Source organism: Sebastes fasciatus, chromosome 3 (genome assembly GCF_043250625.1).
Source record: "Sebastes fasciatus isolate fSebFas1 chromosome 3, fSebFas1.pri, whole genome shotgun sequence".
NCBI lineage: Eukaryota > Metazoa > Chordata > Actinopteri > Perciformes > Sebastidae > Sebastes > Sebastes fasciatus.
In genome coordinates this window covers 30576452-30596242 of record NC_133797.1, presented here as the reverse complement: position 1 = coordinate 30596242, position 19791 = coordinate 30576452, and the positions used below count along the sequence as shown (strand labels likewise).

General features: G+C 37.9%; 2 protein-coding genes and 1 long non-coding RNA gene across 17 annotated transcripts in view; 1 reads left to right on the top strand and 2 right to left on the bottom strand.

Annotated features, from left to right (window-relative positions):
• Positions 1 to 8823, top strand: part of ank2a (ankyrin 2a, neuronal) — a 90944-nt gene extending 82121 nt beyond the window's left edge. For 2 of the 7 annotated variants that reach the window (XM_074630187.1, XM_074630182.1), the window contains 7 exons: positions 904 to 3390; positions 3867 to 3956; positions 4410 to 4493; positions 4739 to 4903; positions 5461 to 5634; positions 5779 to 5870; positions 6815 to 8823. In XM_074630187.1, the coding sequence (XP_074486288.1) occupies positions 904 to 3390; positions 3867 to 3956; positions 4410 to 4493; positions 4739 to 4903; positions 5461 to 5634; positions 5779 to 5870; positions 6815 to 7022 (3300 nt within the window). In that variant the 3' untranslated portion in view covers positions 7023 to 8823. The remainder of the gene's footprint in view (positions 1 to 903; positions 3391 to 3866; positions 3957 to 4409; positions 4494 to 4738; positions 4904 to 5460; positions 5635 to 5778; positions 5871 to 6814) is intronic. The other 5 variants (XM_074630188.1, XM_074630186.1, XM_074630183.1 and 2 more) reach the window with 4 other exon arrangements.
• Positions 494 to 13268, bottom strand: LOC141764731 (uncharacterized). Of its 3 annotated transcripts, XR_012593302.1 has the most exons (5): positions 12931 to 13268; positions 9996 to 10055; positions 6768 to 6967; positions 1118 to 1314; positions 494 to 940 (listed from the first exon to the last, which is right to left on the bottom strand). It is a non-coding gene; the product is annotated as an uncharacterized LOC141764731 (long non-coding RNA). The 3 variants fall into 3 exon arrangements; XR_012593303.1 differs by lacking the exons at positions 494 to 940; positions 1118 to 1314 and adding an exon at positions 5935 to 6438 and having other exon boundaries at positions 12931 to 13266; XR_012593301.1 differs by lacking the exons at positions 494 to 940; positions 1118 to 1314; positions 6768 to 6967 and adding an exon at positions 8951 to 9864 and having other exon boundaries at positions 12931 to 13265.
• A 2648-nt stretch (positions 13269 to 15916) lies between these two features.
• Positions 15917 to 19791, bottom strand: part of camk2d2 (calcium/calmodulin-dependent protein kinase (CaM kinase) II delta 2) — a 45341-nt gene continuing 41466 nt past the window's right edge. For 4 of the 7 annotated variants that reach the window (XM_074630179.1, XM_074630174.1, XM_074630177.1 and 1 more), the window contains 2 exons: positions 18426 to 18654; positions 15917 to 17516 (listed from right to left, as the gene is read on the bottom strand). In XM_074630179.1, the coding sequence (XP_074486280.1) occupies positions 17513 to 17516; positions 18426 to 18654 (233 nt within the window). In that variant the 3' untranslated portion in view covers positions 15917 to 17512. Of the gene's footprint in view, positions 17517 to 18415; positions 18655 to 19791 lie in introns of all 7 variants that reach the window. The other 3 variants (XM_074630175.1, XM_074630178.1, XM_074630181.1) reach the window with 2 other exon arrangements.

The following is a 19791-nucleotide window of genomic DNA, read 5'->3' as shown; positions in this document are numbered from 1 at the left end:
ACTGTCTGTTATGCACAGGCTCCTAAACATAAAAACAGTTCTCAGAGACATACCGCTCCAATGGCACCCATAGTGCTGCCTAACATGGCTATTTCCCAGTATAATTCAATTCAGTTGCGAAATTTAATGTGATAACATACTGTAATTCATGTCGGTAGCTAGACATTGCCTCCCGCTACTGCCCTTCTTCCACATTCTGTCGTCTCAAATGTCTAGGTAGTGGAGACAACAACACTTTTTATAATATTGCAATATGCTTTTCAAAATGTTAAATTATGTTAATTAAGTGATCTGTTGGCTGTTGTCATTACTGTAATAACAGAATTATTTACTTTTTGGGAGATGGGGCAGACCAGCAGTACAACAGACAGTAGTAGCGTTTGACTGTGACAAATACTGTTAAATTGTGGGTTTAGCATTGTCATGGGAAGTGCACTGCTTCCTGCCCTTATTTTATGACAAGGCAGCGAACACTTAACTTGAATGAGTGTAAAATGTTGCATGTCCACCTTCATGTTACACCAAATCCTGATTTTGACTCAAGTTCACTTGTACCCTGCTTTTATTATTGTAAAATGATATAGTGTTGTCAGTGATGTTCTCAATGTAATATTCCCAAACATGTTATCAGGACTAATTTTACAATATCTCACCCAGTCATTACATGTATGTAATGCGTTTTAAATTGTATGTGGTCTGCAAGATAAATGTTATTACCATATATAAGATACTGCTGCAGTGACCTAAATGCAAGTGGGCTACAAGTGAATTTCCTCATTTGAGACACTGCTCTGATGTATAAAAACCAGAGCCTGACAAATGCATGCTTCATTCATCACCAAAGAAATCATAAATCATGTTTATTTACATTTTTTTCCCACTCCATTGTATCATTTCTTGCAGGTATCAACAGCATCTTCCAGGACAAATCTTTCAGAATCTTCAAAACAAAATAAAATTAATTTAGAAGAGAGTCAGGTCTCTCCAACTGAGACGCCCTCTTTGGCACATGATTCAAGCACACTTTCCACTGAAAAACTAGAATTAAAACTTCCAGGTACCTTTGACCTAAGTAAAACACTATCTGAAATCACATTGACCAATCAAAGTAGCTCACCACAGGAAGAAGATGAAAAGCTGTCCATCGCCAAACAAAGTGAAAATTCTGGCTTAGCTAAACCAAGCTCAGTGACCCCAGAAACCCTCAGTCAAACAGCCCAAGAAAGTCCAGATGAGCAAGTCATCATATCCTTAGAGTCCAATCCAACACCACCAGAGTCTGGGTCCCCTCAGCTTGACCAGCTGCTGTCAGATCTGGAGGAGATGAAACTTAAATTTAGTCCAGAGACACTTGACCTACCTCTGTCAGAATTCAGTGATGAAAGCCCTGAAGTTGATCAGATTTACAATTTTGATTTTGAAGACCTTTCACCTGAAGATCAATGCCCTAAAAAAGAAAGTGATAACCTGAGAGTCAGCATGTCATCTGCTACACAGCTTGCAGAAGATACTGACCACACAAATGTAGCAGTCATAGAGCCTGCACATTTCCAGACATCCGTTCAAGATGAACCTGAAGTAGTCTCAGTCACTCCTGATCTAACAAAAACCTCTGAGACAAGTGCAAAATCAAGCCTTGGTAGTTGTAAAGATAGCCCTGTATCACCTTTTGAGTCCCTTTCAACTCCAGAATCTCCCCAAAGATCATTATTGAACTCAGGTTTTCCTGTGGACATATTCCAGTCCAGCACATATGATGAAAATGCTACCGAGACCTTTCCCTCAGTGTCTTTCCCCCAAAAGAGTCCGTCTGACATACTTGAGGAACATCTGGCTAATCTTCATGAGTCCCTTTCAACTCCAGAATTTCCCCAAAGATCATCATTGAACTCAAGTTTTCCTGTGGACATATTCCAGTCCAGCACATATGATGAAAATGCTACCGAGACATTTTCCTCAGTGTCTTTCCCCCAAAAGAGTCCATCTGACATACTTGAGGAACATCTGGCTGATCTTCATGAGTCCCTTTCAACTCCAGAATCTCCCCAAAGTTCATCATTGAACTCAAGTTTTCCTGTGGACATATTCCAGTCCAGCCCATATGATGAAAATGCTACCGAGAAATTTTCCTCAGTGTCTTTCCCCCAAAAGAGTCCGTCTGACATACTTGAGGAACATCTGGCTAATCTTCATGAGTCCCTGTCAACTCCAGAATCTCCCCAAAGATCACCATCGAACTCAAGTTTTCCTGTGGACATATTCCAGTCCAGCACATATGATGAAAATGCTACCGAGACATTTTCCTCAGTGTCTTTCCCCCAAAAGAGTCAGTCTGACATACTCGAGGAACATCTGGCTGATCTTCATGAGTCCCTTTCAACTCCAGAATCTCCCAAAAGATCATCATTGAACTCAAGTTTTCCTGTGGACATATTCCAGTCCAGCACATATGATGAAAATGCTACCGAGACATTTTCCTCAGTGTCTTTCCCCCAAAAGAGTCCGTCTGACATACTTGAGGAACATCTGGCCAATCTTCATGAGGAAGATTCTACAACTGACATTCTTCAAAGTCAAGAAGAACTTGAATCAGCTACATCATCTAAAGACTCAGTGGGTGTGACAGAAGAAATATCAACACAGAGTATCCAAGATCAACTTTCAACTTTATGGGAGGCAACTTTCGGTGAAGCCAATCAGACTGAATATGTCTCTCCTCAGTCTATTTCTGATTTGACTCCGGAGACCGTTACATCTGCAAGACATTTTAGCTTTGAGGAACTGATGCCATTCCCCTGCCCAGAGAACTTGGAGACCTCCTCAGATGAGGATAGGCCAAGGACCATTGGACAACATTCAGAAGAATCTCTGACTCCAGTAGACTGTTTAGCCTCTCAGCCCTGTCTAGTTAAACCCAAAGCAGAGACAACTTCATCACCCTCCGATGAGGAGTACGACATCCCACCTGGGTATGAAGAGATCACTTCTACCACAACCGTTGTGCATAGTGGTGCAGACAGCCCAACCTTTGAATACTCGGACCCAGAGCCTTTCTTTGACTGCATACAGGCTGGATCAGATTTCTCAGAGACTGAGCCTGATGAACCTGAGGCAAGTACCAAGTCAATTGGAGATCATCCCCAGGATCATCTCAGCCATTCTAGAGTGCTAGAAATGGGGAATCGAGGGGTCCTGTTGTCCTCTGGAAGTGAAGATTATGAGGATGCCCCTTTTATCCATGAGCCTCTGTATAATGTACAGGAAGAGAATGAAGAATTATTGCACGACTCAGAAGCATCAGATGAGGAATTCAGCTTGTGTGAGGCTTCACAACCACATCCTGTCTGTGAAATTGGGGCATATGATGATACTGTTAAATCTCTGGCAAGGGTAAGATGAGATTTGGTAAACCACCCCAACCTGCAAGCTTTTTTCCCGGAGCTGAGCTTAACCAAATATTATATTTGCTTCAGAGAGGAATGACTGCTAACCCTGTGGCCACATGGATGGGATCTAAAACTCCTCATAACCCTTATTTTATTTTGATTTTAGATTTAACCAGTCCTAACTCAGCATGTCACTGTGCTGCCTGTAACCAGCTGTATCAATCACATTAATAACATAAGCTAGATGTTTGTTTCATCAGCAATAATTAAATGAAAGCATGGTATGTTTTGCAACCATTTTTCCAAGTTACAGACTGTCATGTTGTACTTTCCAATGTAAGACTTGAAGATGAATTGTAAAATACCGAAAATCAACGGAAAGTGCACCATATCACTCTGCTTATTGCTTGCTTTGCTGCAAACATAGCATTCATATATTGTCATCTATTGAATCTTAATGGATTTGTGTTGCTTGGTCAGGAGATCACCGCAGAGCTCGGATCAATGTCAGAAAGTTCAGATGATGAATTTTTGACCACCAGAATAGTGCGAAGGAGAGTTGTCATTCAGGTATCTGATTTAGCATGATTTATGGCGTTTTAAATGAGCATGGAGGGTGTGACTTACAGACTGCAACTTTAACCAGGCTAGGTCTTCACTGTCAAGTTCAAATGTTTACTGTCTAACAGCGCTTAGTCTCGTCAAAATGTGTGAAAAACGTGTGTTTGCAGATTAATTTAGGGTCTACAAGAAACCTGCTACTTGATTTGCATTTATGGCTGAACCTCATGGAGATGTTTTATGCTGCTGTGAGCACTTCTTTGTTGTTGTTTTTGACAAATGCAAGTTTATTTCCTGTATCCCAAACTCCCTATTCTGTCACCGAATTACCACCTAAAATGTGTTTTTTGTCCTATTTTTTCACTAACGTGTATGCATTTTTTTGTGGAGAATTAAACACATAAACATTACACTGACCCAAGTTAGCATTCCTGATGATTGTTTGTCTTGTTTCCCTTTTAGGCTGATGAAATGCCTGACCTCCCCACCGAGTCAGTGACGGAAGAAAGGTACAAGGATGAAAACGGACACACTGTTGTCAAAAAGGTAAAGCAAGATTCGATGTAAGCTCTCATGCACGTATCACATGATAGTATTTAAAGTGGTAGTGAAAACAGCCAGTAGAGCTTAACAAAGAATTTGTGTGAGCAATAATTAAGGTTCTTTGTTGCATAGTTGCTCCATTTCATTTAGAGACAGACAGCATTGGTTTCTGTAATGTGGTTGGTTACCTTTTTCTTTAAACAAATACTTTACCACCTAACAGTCTTTAAAAATATGATCTTCCTCAGGTTACGCGTAAAGTTATTCGCAAGTGTGTTTCCGTGGACGGTGTGGAGCGTGAAGAGGTGTCATCAGAAGGAGCTCCCCAGGGGTCCATCAGTATGGCAGAGGGAGATGGATACTCTAAGGTGGTGAAACGGACTGTGCTGAAGAGTGAGGGAGACCACACAGAGGTGCGTGTACTGTATATTATTTGTGTGTTCACTATTATAGTCTTACAAAACTTGTTTTAACAGAAAATACCAGAAATTACAACATTTATATTGGTAGTAGTATATAAAAGACAATTAAGCACCAGACACACCAACCCGACATCAGAGAACTAGCAGCGATGAAAGCCGCCTGTTTAGTCGCCTCACGTCGCTTTTGTTTTGACCGACAAGTTGCACTCGAACACACCGCAAAGACCACAGTTGACGGCCAGTTAGCAAGGACGTTCTGCGCCTGCGTGAGATAAAATAACTCTCCCTGCTAGCAGGTAGCAGTAGTCTGTATTTGTCATTCAAAAAGGGAAACCGGAGAACCAGGGACAGCGTATATACAAGCTGTTGTTATGATACGTACATGAAACAAAGTGGCGTTTTTCCTCTTGACTTTACTTGTTTGGTTGCTTTCATCACGTCCGTTTCTCTTCTTGTGCACTGATTTATTTAAGCTGAACCGCCAAACAGAGTGATTTCTCTCATGATCTTAGTTCTCAATGAACTAATAACTTTTTCTTCTGACTTAGGTAACTTTTGCTGAATGTGAGGGTCTCTCAGCATCAACTCAGAAGACAGCTGAAGGTTGTAAGGTCAGTCGCGTAGAAAGGACAACAGTGGTGGAGGGTGAAAGAACCATGACACAGCAGGGTGATCCGTCTTTGGCCTCTGATCTCCCCTCGGCCCAAGACGACTTCAAACAGGTTTGTTCATAACCTTGTCATCATTATTGCACATAGTGTAGCTCACATGCATACAGATAGGTACCAAGTCTTGTTTTTGTTTGTTTGTTATAATTAAATCATTCCAAATTAAGTGAAACTGTTTTCTCCATTTCATGCCATCAGGCACTAGGTTATATAAGTGGTTTTAGCAGAACAGAGCTCCCTCATGTGGTAGAAAGAGAGACTTTCAAAGAAGATGGAACTGTGGTCAGGAGGTGTGTGAGTGCTGGAGTGCACCTGTTTGAGTGTGAAGTGCTGTGGGTTTATCAGTTTTACTAATATTGACTGATGTTTGCTAATATTGCCATCATTAAACACTTTGTCAAGCAGCGTATTGTAAAATACTTACATTATTTTTAAAACAAAGACAGATAAAAAATACAATGAACCAGGCGATATATAAATTTGTGTGTTTACTTTGTACTGTTATGTATTTTGATACCTAAAGCCTCTCAGCGAGACAAGCCGGAACAAGCATGCTGTATGTGTCAGATAGCCTTAAGTATTCCACATAATAAAGGAGCTAACCAGGAGGCAATGCAACACAAAGATAGGCTGTTAATGATAAGACACAGGTACAAACAGGTGTACACAAATTAAAGGAAACCCCTTAATAAATAAGCAACATAAATGTAAATTCTTCCCTGAAGGGCAGGGGTCCATGAAAATTATGTAAATCATATGCTTTGACCGTTGCAGTCAGCAGATCTCATCCAAATTGTAGAGGTCCAGAGACATGGAGAATCTTGGCCAAGGAGCACTGAAGTTGCTTTGCCCCAACACCTTAAAAAGGACACTTAATGATTGTTTTTCCTTGAAATTTTCACCCATCTTTAGTTGTTGGGTGTCAGTTTATGTGTATTGCCATGAACGTGCCACCACATTAGCCTGTTTAAAGTGTTTTATAACACAATCTTCAGGTTTCTGCAGCTATAAAGTAGATATGCAGTGTGCACGTGATCACAATTGAATGCTGGATTTACAAAGCATGATGTGATTTGTGGGTGTTTTGTTTCCCTCCCATAACATACTATCTTACAAGTATATCAACATTTGTTCCTTTTAAATTGAATTCCCGCAGAGCCTAAAGTGCATTTTTTGATGATGCTGACCTGTCTTCCTCTTATTTGTTTCCACTCCCTCCTTGCTGCCTCTTTAGGGCCCACATGCGTAAAGGTCGCACCCACAGACGAACAGTGGTGAAGGGAGCTGGGCAGCGCAAACAGGTCCTTCTAGAGCAAGTGGACAACCCCAGAAAAGGGTCAAAACCACGTGACCTCCAGCAGCATCTCCACCAGCTCTTTCACCGCTCCTACGAAGAAGAAAAGAAGGACAACGATGAGGACGAAGAGGAGAAGGAAGAGTAGAAGAATGTGTAACACTCTCCCCAACTCCCCGGCTCTGCCCATGTTAAAGTCCCCCCTAATCCTATGCATTAGCCACATGCAATCCTAATGTGCACCACGGCACCCCAAAGCTACCACTGTCTTCCCATTTAAGTCCTGGAAGATAACCTTTTTGTTCACAATTAGTTTTCTTCCCTGGCTGGTATAAAGTATTCATGATTTTCTTTTCATGTTCTGATGTTGTTTTGCCTTTTTGTGACCAAAGAAAGCCTTCTTTTCTTTTCCTGATTCATTTTAAATTTCCATTTATGAATTGATATTTTTTGTCTTGATGCTGTGGTAGAGCAACAAAAGAAACACATATAAAACAGAGGAATTCAATTCACATCAAATAACTTACAAACCTCCTGAAGGTAAAGAACACTTTACCTGCAAAATACCGGTACTACTCTCTGAGTAGGGGCTCGGACTGAAAGACAATATCTCTCACACTGCACTGCCTCTCACAACTTTCTCAGATATTCCTTACTTAAAAACGGTCTCACTCAATGTACTAGCCTCTCCGCGCTCTCGATTCAGGTGGTTAAGATGTCACACAGAGAAAACCAGACTGTATCGACACTGAATTTAACTGCTGCTGCTGCTGCTGCTGTGTTTTGTGTAGGCTATGTCTTTGGGAATTATATATTATCTATAATCTAGACATTACTGACATCCGTAGCCTAGGAATTAATAATCACTCATGTGAAGTAGAGCAGGCATGACTAATCAACATCTGTCATTATGATCCTAGCTTTGACTGCTTTTGTAGTTCTATGGATTGCCCTTCTGCCTCTCTTTCCCTTCTGTACGTCTTTCTCTCCACGTTATGTTTAATTGTATTCATCTTTTTCTCTTAAATTGTTGATCTTGACTGTGTGAGTGAGGTTGTACTCTGGGTACTGTATCTAACAATGTGAGCTAGATACGGCATTATCAGCTGGTTTTGGAGAAGGTATTGTGCGAATTATTATAAGCTGATTTTAAACTCTGTTTTTTAAAAGATGTCAAAGTATATTTTAGATTTTGAATTTACTTTACTAGTAAGTATAGATAGCTTATTTAATTTTTGTTTGCCACTGGTGAATAAGATCATCACAGCTGTTTTAGAGTCAGACATTTGTGGCAAGGTGATCAGGTGTTTTCTGCTTTATTTAATGTTAAACTTAGTGTTTTTCTTTTGAACAAGTGTTGGACCAGTTGTTTGCAGTTCGTGTGCTGTGTGTGTGTTTGTGAGTGAATGAGTGTGTGCCAGTTTCTGTCAGCAAAGAAAAGAAATATTTATTTTACACAAACTGCATTTGCACTCCTGAATGTCAGGAGGGAGCACCTCCCATGCTTTTTGTGCACAGGATATGAGATGCAGTATATCTTAGCCACAGAGTTTCATTTTGGCGAAGGCAGATGATAAATACAAGATAATGATACACCAGGCACACGCGCAATCAGGCAGGTTGAGAGCTTAAACATACCATTATTCACAGCTCTGAGCATCGCTACTGTATGTATCTACAACATGTAATGTATTTATTTCACTGTCACTGTTTTACTTTGTGATTTAGAAAAATGTAAAATGCAAACTAGTGGAAGTTCACTGTGACAGGTATGCTTTTAATTTGAAGAATCAGCATCCCTTTTCTGTGATGATGACAGTTATATACATATACAATGCATATATAAATATCTATAAGGGCATGTATTACTGTATCAAAATTCAAAAAGACAAAAATAAAATGGCTGCAGTGTGTCTATGGCTGATAGAGAATAAAAGTCTACAAATGTATAGCGTTGTATCTTGTTATGTCTTGTGAATTTGTACAGTTCATTTCACTTGCTAACTTGAACGTACAATACAACACCATCTCTGCGACCCTCCAGCTGGGCCTTAGAGGTAATGCAATAGTGGAGGAATCTATCTATCTATCTATCTATCTATCTATCTATCTATCTACCCATTTTATTTATTTTTATTAACTTTAAATGTATGTTTATTTTTGCATTTATTTTTATTCATTTTGCATTTATTTTTAAATGTAGTTATTCATTATTAAATTGTATGTATTTATTTTTGTATTCTTGCAAGATAATCCCTTTGCATTTCCCCCCTATTTATATCCCCAAATTTATGCAATTTATGCAAAGGAAATGAATAAATACAATTTGATAATGAATAAATACATGTAAAAAATAAATCTAAAATAAATAAATACAATATATGTATATATACGTGTATATATATATATATATATGTATATGTCGAAACATTTCGTGAAATAGGTCATAGTATAGTATGTCAAACATTTAGTGAAAAAAGTCATACTATAGTACGTCGAAATATTTTGATGGAAAAAGTCATAGTATATTATGTCGAAAGATTTCATGAAAAAGTCATAGTATATTATGTGGAAAAAATAAAAAATGTCATAGTATATAATGTCAAAAAAAGTCAATACAGTATGTCGATAGTATTTTTTGAGAAAAAGTCATAGTATAGTATGTCAAAGATTTCATGATAAAAAGTCATAGTATAGTATGTCGAACATTTTCGTGAAAAAATCATAGTATAGTACGTTGAAAAATTTCATGAAAAAAAGTCATAGTATAGAATGTCGCAAAATTTCATGAAAAAGTCATAGTATAGTACGTCGAAATATTTTGATGGAAAAAGTCATAGTATAGAATGTTGAATAAATGTCATTAAAAAAAAAGTCATAGTATAGCATGTCGAAAGATTTCATGAAAAAAAGTCATGGTATAGTATGCTGAAAGATTTTGTGAAAAGATGAGCCTCCCTGTGGTTCTCCAGCTGCTCCTTCAGCGTATTCTGGAGGATGAAGATGCAAAAAAAACACATCACAGAACACAGTCATTCAAATATAAAAATCATGTCGTTCGGCTTTTGCAGTTCCCAGCTGTGTACAGAAGGTAGTGTTTTTCAGGTCCACTTCTCCTCACCTTGATGTCCTCATCTCCATCCAGTCTGCTATTCCTCCCCCAACACGTCATGTCTTTTCTCTGGGAACCAACAAAGAAGACAAATGAGCTCCTTAAAGAGGCTGTAATGTCAGCTTCAGGTATTCTGAAGTTCTGGACATCAGAGATAATGATATTTTTGGGAAGAGTAAATCACACTGAATGATGTCTGAATGTTCATGTCTATTATAGACCATATCCTAATTCCATTTCAATGTCATTAATTTTCAAGAAGTACATAGTTAAAAAGTACAAGCTAAAAAGGCCATTGAATTAAAAATATTTTGTATGGTTTCAATGTTCAACATTAAACACAACGCAGCTGGTAACGACAAAAAATCGCCATACATATGTGTATCGATTTTTTCCCACCCCTAGTTTTTAGGAAACACTAAATTACTTATTTCTGTGGCACTGGGATCTGGCATCTGCCTACAATTCTAAGAATAATAGTCAGACTTTGAGGCAAATTGTAGCACATTAAAAAAAGAAAATGTATTTAAATAACATATACAGTCTCCATATTACTTTAGCCTTAAAGTAAGAGATAAGTTGAATAAAGATGACAGACTTTTGACTCAATATATTGGAGTAATGCTAAATTACTAAACTTATTATTGGTGGCATCAATATTAATCAGATTAAATTGATTGTTATTCTAAATTAAAAAGTAAAATAATCCATCTCACAGACTTGAGTTTTTCACTTTGCAATAACGGTCCTCTAAATTTATCCTTTAAAATGGCGACCCCTGCTGATCGATTACTGACATTGGAAAACCACATCTCCCTATCCCACTGATTTTCTAAAAAAGATTAATCTGTTGAACATGCTTGAGTTTCCTGGATAAAATGAAAATCAGCACATTCACCTTTGTGATATAAAAAAGGAGCTTTACTCTTAAGAAGCTCTCATATGCTTGGCACTTGTAGACACAACAGAAAGACAATTTATACAATATCTCATCAGTATGAAACTTATAATTAAGCTCTTATTCATCAGAATATAACACGTTGATTCTTTGCACCTTAAAGTGGCAGTCAGCAGTATAATTTTGGCATCACTGGGCAAAAGTTCCATAATAACCTTTCAGCATGTTCTGAGAAATAACTAGACTTCTGCACCTCATCATGGCTGTTTTCAGGCGTGACGGGAGACTTTGACCAATCACAGGTCATTTCATTGAGAGAGTGTTCCTATTGGCTGTGCTCTGGTCATGTGACGTGTGGCGTTCCTTCAACAGATTTTACAATGCCACGTCACAAACTTTCTCATTTGTCCGAGACGAGAGATGGAGTTCACTGAGCGGTTTCACACAAAACTAAATGATACTAGGACAAACTGACACTTTCTTGACTTGAAAAATGATCTTTTACATTGACAAACATCCTGTGTGGGATTCAAACGGGATAAGAAATATCTGTCTCTCCGTTGACTACTGTTCATATATTTTCTGAAATAAAGTCCCATGGGCTCCACCGGACAGGGCGTGACTTTGGCTCTCTATTTCTCGCCTCAAATGCTTTCAGAAACATGTTGTAGTGTACTGTTTAGCTGTAAAATGAGAACGTTTGTGACCCGGCAGCCATTTTGAGATCAGTTGAGGAAAAACCAAGCACCGCCCACCAGTTGGAGCACACTTTCTCATTTTACAACTAAAGAATACACTACAAGATGTTTCTGAAAACATTTTAGGCGTGAAATATGCATTGCAGTAACAGAACATTGATTCATATTTGAAAAGTCGTAATATTACGAGAATAAAGTCATAACTTTACGGGGGGAAAAAGTTGTACTATTCAGAGAATAAAGTCGTAATATTCCGACTTTTTTTCTCGTAAAGTTATGACTTTATTTTTGTAACATTACTTTTTCTTGTAAAGTTATGACTTTTTTCTCATAAAATTAGGACTTTATTCTCGATATATTACAACTTTTTTTCTCGTAAAATTACGACTTTATTCTCGTACTATTACGACTTTTTCTCAGGTCAAGTTATGACTTTATTCTCTTAATTCTACGACTTTATTCTCGTAAAATTTCGACTTTATTCTCGTAATACAACTTTTTTTCTCGTAAAGTTATGACTTTATTCTCGTAATATTATGACTTTATTCTCATAAAATTATGACTTTATTCTCATAAAATGATGACTTTAATCTCATAATATAACAACTTTCTCGTAAAATTACGACTTTATTTTTGTAATATTACGATTTTTCTCGTAAAATTACAACTTTATTCTCGCAATATTCCGACTTTTCTCGTAAAATAACGACTTTATTCTCGTGATAATACAACTTTTTTCTCGTAAATTTATGACTATTTTTGTAACATTACGACTTTTTCTTGTAAAGTTATGACTTTATTCTCGTAATTTTACGACTTTTTTCTCGTAAAATTATCACTTTATTCTCGATATATTACAACTTTTTTTCTCGTAAAATTACAACTTTATTCTCGTACTATTACGACTTTTTTTCTCGTCAAGTTATGACTTTATTCTATTAATTCTTCGACTTTATTCTCGTAATAATAAAAAAAATTTCGCGTAAAGTTATGACTTTATTCTCGTAATATTACGACTTTATTCTCATAAAATTATGACTTTAATCTCGTAATATAACAACTTTTTTCTCGTAAAATTGCGACTTTATTTTCGTAATATTACGACTTTTTTCTCGTAAAGTTACGACTTTATTCTCGTAATAAAATCTGATTTTTTTCCCCCTCAATGTGGCCCTTATACTCCATCGTAGGAATTTTTGCCCAATGATGCCAAAAATATTCTGCCTACTGCCACTTTAGATCTCAATGTAAACAACACTGAGGTCGTGTTAGCTTTACTTTAGCTTTACTCTCCATCAGGATGCACTTCTTTAACACAACAATAAACACTCTAATGGTCCTTTCTCACCTTTTCCACCGCCAGCTACAGACGACTCCTTTACTGTTTGTCTCTGGCGGTGAGATCCTCCTTTAAGTTGTATCCTTGACTTTTCAGAAAACCGCTTTTCTTGTCTTCCATCGCTGTTCTGCTCACTTTAGTCACCTCAGGCCGGTGACAAAAAGTTACCAGAGCATCGATAGCCAATTAATTCCTTAGAGAGAACATATGCCAGTCTTTTTCTGTGCAATTTGTTGTTTAAAATACACAGTTTTGCGAGAATTGTGCCTCCCCCGAAGCTCCGCGACGGAAAACGCTCCTACTTCCGGCGTCATCTTGAACGCCTCCCCATGTGTTGCCATGTGTTTGTTGGCAGGGTTGCCAGATCTGAGTTACAGTTTCCCGCCCAATCATAACTTTTAACCAGACCAATTCAATAACCAAAAACATAACCTAACTCCCAGCTTGCTGGAGAAACTGTGGAAATCTGAATGCACATCATTACCACATTTTTTGGGGATTGTTCAACATTATTGTTGAGAGAGATTCATGATGCCTTACAAGATATTTTCAGAAGTCATGTTCCCATGGAATGCAAGACTTTATTTTTTGGACTTATGCCTCAAGAATTGTTGAAAAGAGACAAATATTTATTAAATATATTGCTGGTAGCTGGTAAAAAGGCTCTTTTGAGGAAGTGGTTATCACAGGCAAGCCCAACTCTGAATACATGGATGAACATTGGAGAGGATAACAGTATATGTTAACCATAAACTGGAATTATTTGTGTCACGCTGGGACAACTGGGTCAACTATGTAACACCCCACAGGCCAGATTTTATTTTTACAAATCTATGATTGTATGATAATGAAAAGATCACTCCCTATTTGTTCATACTGTTGTTTTCAATGTTTGTTTTTATGTGTCTAACAAATCTCAAAATATGGCACTTTAGACAGACATGGTTGGGTGGTGTATGTATACAGGATCTGTAAATTATGTTGTGTATGTTTGTTGCAAAGTGTCAATAAAAATATAATAAAAAAAATAAAAAACATAACCTTGCCAGAAAACCTGAGTAAAACCATTACATGCGCAATAGAAAACACATCATATAGTAAGCATACAAAGCTTCATATGTGCATCAAATAACCAAAAATAAAATGATATATAAATAGGCTACTGCAACCCACAAAGTGCAGTTAGACAATGAATTACACAAATTCTCATGTCAGTGACTAGCTACATCTGCCCTAGAACACAATAGCCTATTCCTACTAAGCTGTGGCTGTCCAATGCACCTTATTTTTTCCCTGATAATGCAACACTGTGAAAAACAAATCTGTGTTGAAATCAGCAGGAGGAGAGATAGTACGGTTACCTGTTAGCAGCCGGTGGGCAGCACTGTCCTGCTCGGATAAATAACGGAGATACAAACGTTAACGGAGGTGCCATTGAGTTATTATTATGAGGCGTTCAAGGGCAAAGGTAGATTACAACGTTATCTTGATGTGCTCAAATGAAATCTCGTAAAACTAAAAAAAATACTTATAAAAATACAAAAAACAAGTTTTTGGTTTAACTTCCTAAAACTAGCTCTAAGCAGCTTGCTTTTAATCAAAGCAAATATTTAAATAATCATCATTTGAATTGTGTTTTTATGCAAACAACCACTATAGATGACAATAACAAAGTACAGTACAGTGCTGTGTACAGTACCATCCCACCCCCGAAAAATAGGGCTCTCCCGGAAGCCACGGTGTAATTCGAACACTGTAATTTACCATGTATATAATATTTTTTATGTAAAATATATCGAACATTGAATGACAACAGATCTAAAATGTTATTCCTTCATTTAGAGCAGAGATTTCAAAAGAGGCAGTTAACATTTCTGAGTGGCAGACAAAAACAAATATTTGCCTGCCACAGTGGTTGGCAGTGAAAAAAGTTAATTTCAGACCCTGATTGTGGGACAAAACCTCACTGAAAGAATTAGTGACTTTAGTAGACATGCTGGCTTCTGCAATTATATTTAATTTTGTCATGAATTAATAGTGTGTATTGTTGGTGCAGTGTAACTGTTTGCCAGGGCATTAAATTGAGCAAACAAGTAGTTCTCCTCACTGAGGACGTTGTCCCCCACGGTGCTTCAGACTAAACAACTGATGCATTCGATCATTCAGCACATCGTGCCAATGTAAGCAAGCATGGTTATAATAACTCTCTCTTGTATAAAATCTCCAGAGCAGCTGGAAAAACTTCAACAACAACAACAAACTGAAGTGAATGAATAATACACAAATTCTCTTTCTCTAGTTCAACTATGGAGGCAGCTGGATACTTGCACCTTTTGGAGCAACCCCAAACCCACGGTTACTACACATTTCAACCACTCTAGACAACAGTAGCACAAGTAAACATTGTGACTAATCCCCTGTCAACTGTATGATTCTGTTGGTACTCCAGTTAGCTATTTTATTTATCTATTTTATAAAATGTGACCGTTTCAGGTCATACACAACTGCCCTGATGATGCTGCCAAAATCTTTTTTTTTTGCCAAAGTGGTTGATGTTTTACCATTCTCAAAGTAAAAGCGATGGAAGTCATGTCCTTCCACCAGGTTGCCCAGGGCCTCAGGCTCAAAGGAAGTTAGACCAGGATCACAAATCTTCCTGTTTCACACAAAAAAAAGAATATAGGATCAGCAAAGGACATAAAGCAAATCAGTACAGCCAAATGTAGAGAAAGAAACTTACGCATAGGACTCAAAGTCTCCATCAGTTAAGGTTAGGCATTGACCTCGAATGGTTAAAGGTTAGGATAGGCCGCCTTTTTATTTTTTTCACGTTTTTGCAAGTTTTCACAATTTGTGGGTTACCTTCTAGACACAACGGTCAATCACTGCTCGCAAAACTCACAAACTCCAAACTGTCAAACTAGGCAGCACTGTATGCAAAATCCCTCCACACTAGGGCAACAATGATCAACCAGCAACACAAAACAAGGTAAAACTCATTCATTATCACACCTTTTAGCTGATTTATTTATTTCTTAAACATGTTAAGCCATCTATTGCCGTGCTGGCAACAGGTTCACACCGTATAAGGAGTGGTGCATTGCATTGACATCATACGTTTCGTCAAAAGAAATGTTTATCATATTTTCCCCTTACAAAAGAAGAGACCAACCAATTGAAAAGAGCAAACAGTAAGGATGACGAAGACACTGGCATTGTCCTGCAGTGGTAAGGAAGCCACTGGTTGGTAGAAGCACTGATCGTCAAGGAAGACATCCCAACATTTATTACAGTCCAGCTCTCATTTGACACCTTCCCTGCTGTCTTACCATCCTCGTCTGACTGCAACGTTCTTCAATCCAATGCTTTTACGACGCTTCCGGACATATTAGCCCAACCGTCAGGTTAACACTTAACCAGACTGAAGGTAGAGACTATAGTGCCTTTGCTCCATCTTCATCATCTCCATCTTATCTGTGCAATTGGCTAAGTAACACACTGGAAATGACGAGAATAAAATAACAGAAACCCTACACACAGTCATACAATACAAGTACAAACATTATGAAAAATGATTTTGTTTTCTTCTCATTTTTATACAAAATGTAAGGGGTGCCTCGGCAACCAGGAGATTATTTTTCCTCCTCTTAGATATGAGCTTTTGATATTTACGCTGGATGTTAACCATAACTGTGTTATTGTTTTTACATCAGTTCTATGATACTGGAGGACATTAGAAACATTTGGGACAGGACGGATGCACAACATTAACAAACGCAAACAAACAAGTCAGTGATTCACAAATCAAACAGAAGATATTATAGTTTCATATGATCTTACTTACAATATTCCCCCCCATGCACTACACAATAGTCTTGAATTTTCATATATTACATATATGCTACATTCTCTTATTTCTTATTTCACTGATATAAAGGCAAACATATCTCGATGCAAAGTGTAAGCTGCTCTGCTTTTCTTTACATTTAAATTAGTATTATAGGTTGAAATCGGACAATTCAAACAGAATGACTTAGCTCATAGCAAACATAAATGTAGCTCATAAACTGGATTTTACGTAAACTCTTAATTCCTCTGATAGCAAGAATAGCAATTTCAAATGTTTGTTTTTATCAACAATCACAATGTATATACATCACCAGAACTAAAGCAAGCTCAATTTTAACATTCTGATCTTCCAAATGTTTCTGTATTGCACACACATAAATACACATAAAAATACTGAACTAATTTTTGGGAGAGGTTACAGTAGTAGATTTTTAAACATCTCTATTTTATATTTAAAATGCATACCAAAACATCTTAAAAAACAAACAGAAAAAAAATGTCAATATGCTTGTTTCATAATGTCCAAATACGGTGTGCAGCCACCCGGTGGTGGTTTCGAATGATGTCCATTAATAAAATGCCGTAACAGTAAAATGTATTAATACTTGTATCCTGCGATGTCATGTCCTTGTAGGAGGGTCAACGGTCAGAGAGCAGTCATGGGTTGGCTAGTTGGCTGCCCTACAAGATTTGCTGATGGGATTTTTTATTTTTTATTTTTTGACCACATGTTGATATTCCATTAACTGCAAAAAAAAGAGAGAGAGAGAGAGAGAGAGAACATAAATGTGAATCAATAGGGTACACAAAGCAATGACAGTAGCTGCTTCTCATTTTCACATTTTGTGCCTCCTCATCTTGTGACCCGGAAATCGATCTCAGCTCTCAGCAATCTCAGCAACATCCCAATTCCTAAAAATGCATCTCGAGATTCGAGGAGGCTTTCCGGAGGAGCTATAAGCGAGGATACACCGGTGTATCCTTTGCGGAAGTGTTTTCGGCAACCACAACATAAAAGAGGCGTGACACACAGCTGGAATAATCTCAAACCATGGTAGGACTCTACGAATGTAACTGTTCCTTTTGTATTCATCCGTTGTAGTTATTTAAGATGATCAAACTTTCTGCCCTTTACCGTTTGTGACACGCCTCGTATCGGGTGCTGTTCTTACCGCGTTCTTTAATGATATTTCAACTTGATATCACTTAGGTTTTTATCTTTGAATGTAGGCTACATCCAATTCATCTGCTATAATCGTGAAATGATGTTTACAAATGCAAACAGCTGCTGACGGCAAATTATTATATCAAGAACATTCTCGTACATTCTAATTTGCTGTATTTCATGTTGTTATACAGATAGACAGGAGTGTGTTGTGTGTATAATATATATCACTCATTCATATAATGCCTCTCTTTATAGTATTTCACTGCCCTCTCTGGTTGAAAGTTTCAAGTCCGTTGCACCTTTGACCACTAACTGATGGATGTGGTTGGGTGTGGTCAGAAGTGTGCTCCTTTGCACCTGTAACCACACCCAACAGTGATGTTTCAACACTGTAGTAAGGTGGAACATTTTAACCACTGGAGGTCACTCTTTCTCTTTCTTTCTCTTCAATCAAGCTTTCTGCTGTGTGATTCTTACTGTCTCTTACTGGGAGGGGATGCTGGGCGAGCCCGAACGATGGAAGTGGATGTTCTGCCACTTGCCGTCGCGGCGGTGCCACACACGGGTCTCCTCAGACTGCATGGTGCGGGGCATGCCGCTGGTATCCATGTACTGGGTCAGTCGAATATAGGCAATACACGCTGCATTTTCCCCAATTAGGTGCACGTGTGGGTTCAAGAGGATGGTGTGCACTGGCTTGTTCCCTTTGGAGAGAGCTGGACGGGAGACAAAATGGCTGATTACAGGAAGGAAATGCCATTTAATAACACATATTAAATGCACATAATGGATATCATTATACACTATTATTGTACATAATAATACATAAAATCACTTGGATTTGGGAAATTATAATACAGCTGCATGATTGTTCAAAAGAAAAACACTGACCCTACTTTACTACCAAGGGTCTACTAACTGATGTGAAAACGAGAAGAACTAAAAGTCTCCATATGTTGATGTTGGATAGTGGACAAGCACAGGCTCGCCAAGTGATTGAGGTTTCTAGGACATATCTGGTTTATCTGAACTATTTTTACCCTGACTGAGGACACTCTGCCATTTATAGCAGTCATTCATTAGTGATTTTTTGCTCCAAGGTTAGTCCATAACCACGGCCATGCCCTTGTAGTGTACCAGCAAACATGTTCTGTAAACTGATAGGACTGAACATTGATATAGAACAAACAATTTAACCCCTACCCACTAATGCACTATATACACTCTTTCATACCACTTTCACTGTGTTGGGGCTCTTCCTTATTTACTAAATATCTATATCAATACAGTTTTTTGTATGGTATATTGTTTTAACCCTGCTCATTAAATTTGATTTCCATGAAGAAGGTTGGATATTTTGTTTTTCTCTGTACATCATGTGTTTGTTTCCAGGTCTGGCCCTACCTCATCTTCCCACTAGGTTATCTCAGTGAGTTCCCTGCACACCTGCACTGCATTCCAATACCCATACTACCACACTATTTAGTATGCCAGAAAAAAAGATTTAGTGTGTCCAAATACATAGTATTTCAAATGCAGTATGCCAAAAATACCAGGAAGCCCTATGACATCTGGTCGTATCTTGCAGTATGCAAGCCAAGATGCTTTTCTGGCTATTCTGACCCACAATCCTCAGTCATGACAAAGTAGCATGCATGCATTTTACATAAATGATTATTTTCATTGTCGATTAATCTGTCAATTTTTTAATCAATTAGTTGTTTTGTCTATAAATTGTCAGAAAATGGTGTAAAAAGTCAGTCAGTGTTTCCCAAAGCACAAGATCACGTCCTCAAATGTCTTGTTTTGTCCACAACTCAAAGATATTCAGTTTACTGTCATAGAGGAGTAAA